At 70.5% G+C, this 694-nt stretch overlaps 1 protein-coding gene across 1 annotated transcript in view; it reads right to left on the bottom strand.

Moving 5' to 3' along the window:
• Positions 1–694, bottom strand: part of ACY1 (aminoacylase 1) — a 3,854-nt gene that overhangs the window by 2,244 nt on the left and 916 nt on the right. Inside the window, exon 3 of the mRNA XM_010289260.1 lies at positions 77–205. Coding sequence (XP_010287562.1) covers positions 77–205 — 129 coding nt within the window. The remainder of the gene's footprint in view (positions 1–76; positions 206–694) is intronic.

Genomic DNA, 694 nt, shown 5'->3' with positions numbered 1-694 from the left:
GCGTGATGGCAGAGGGGCACGGCGGGCACCACCTCCCGTTCCCCTGCCACCCTCAGTCCTCCCCACCGTGCCCATCCCACCCCTCGCCCTGTCCCGGCACCTCGAAGACAGGCACGACGTCGGTGTGGGAGTTGAGGAGGACGGAGCGCAGGCGGGGGTTCGTGCCCTGCCAGGTCAGGATCAGCACCACGCGGCCCTGGCACACCTGCGGGGCGAGGGCAGGAGGTCATCGGGGTCTCGGCTGGGGACAGAGGGGCTGGGACCGGCAGGCTGGAGCCGGGAAGCATCAGCCTGGGAAAAGTTTCTTGGTGCCACCTGGCAGGTCACCCCTTTCGGCTGGGAGAGGGCAGGCAGCAGGAGCAGGCATGCCTGCACCCCCCGGAGCCAGACGGAGCCCGGGCACGGGCGCGAGGTCCTGGCTGCGATTCAGACGGAGGAGGGGAGACGAATCCAGCGTCTTCCCCCGGTGCCCAGGAGTCCCCTGGGCCAGCCCTGGCAGGAGGGACGTCCCCAGCCAACGTGACCCTGCCAGGTCCCCAGCTAATCATAGCACAGGCGGCTGCAAAGGTCAGCGGGGGCCAGCCCGAGCGCAGGCTTACGGAAGGGCTCGGGTCAGCAGAGGATTACAGGCAGCGGGGATTCACCCCTGCCCAGCTCCGGGCAGTGGCGGGGGGGGAGCTCAGGGCCGGCCGCA

Source organism: Phaethon lepturus, unplaced genomic scaffold (genome assembly GCF_000687285.1).
Source record: "Phaethon lepturus isolate BGI_N335 unplaced genomic scaffold, ASM68728v1 scaffold42476, whole genome shotgun sequence".
In the NCBI taxonomy this organism is placed as follows: Eukaryota; Metazoa; Chordata; class Aves; order Phaethontiformes; family Phaethontidae; genus Phaethon; species Phaethon lepturus.
This window is presented reverse-complemented; position numbering and strand designations above follow the sequence as displayed.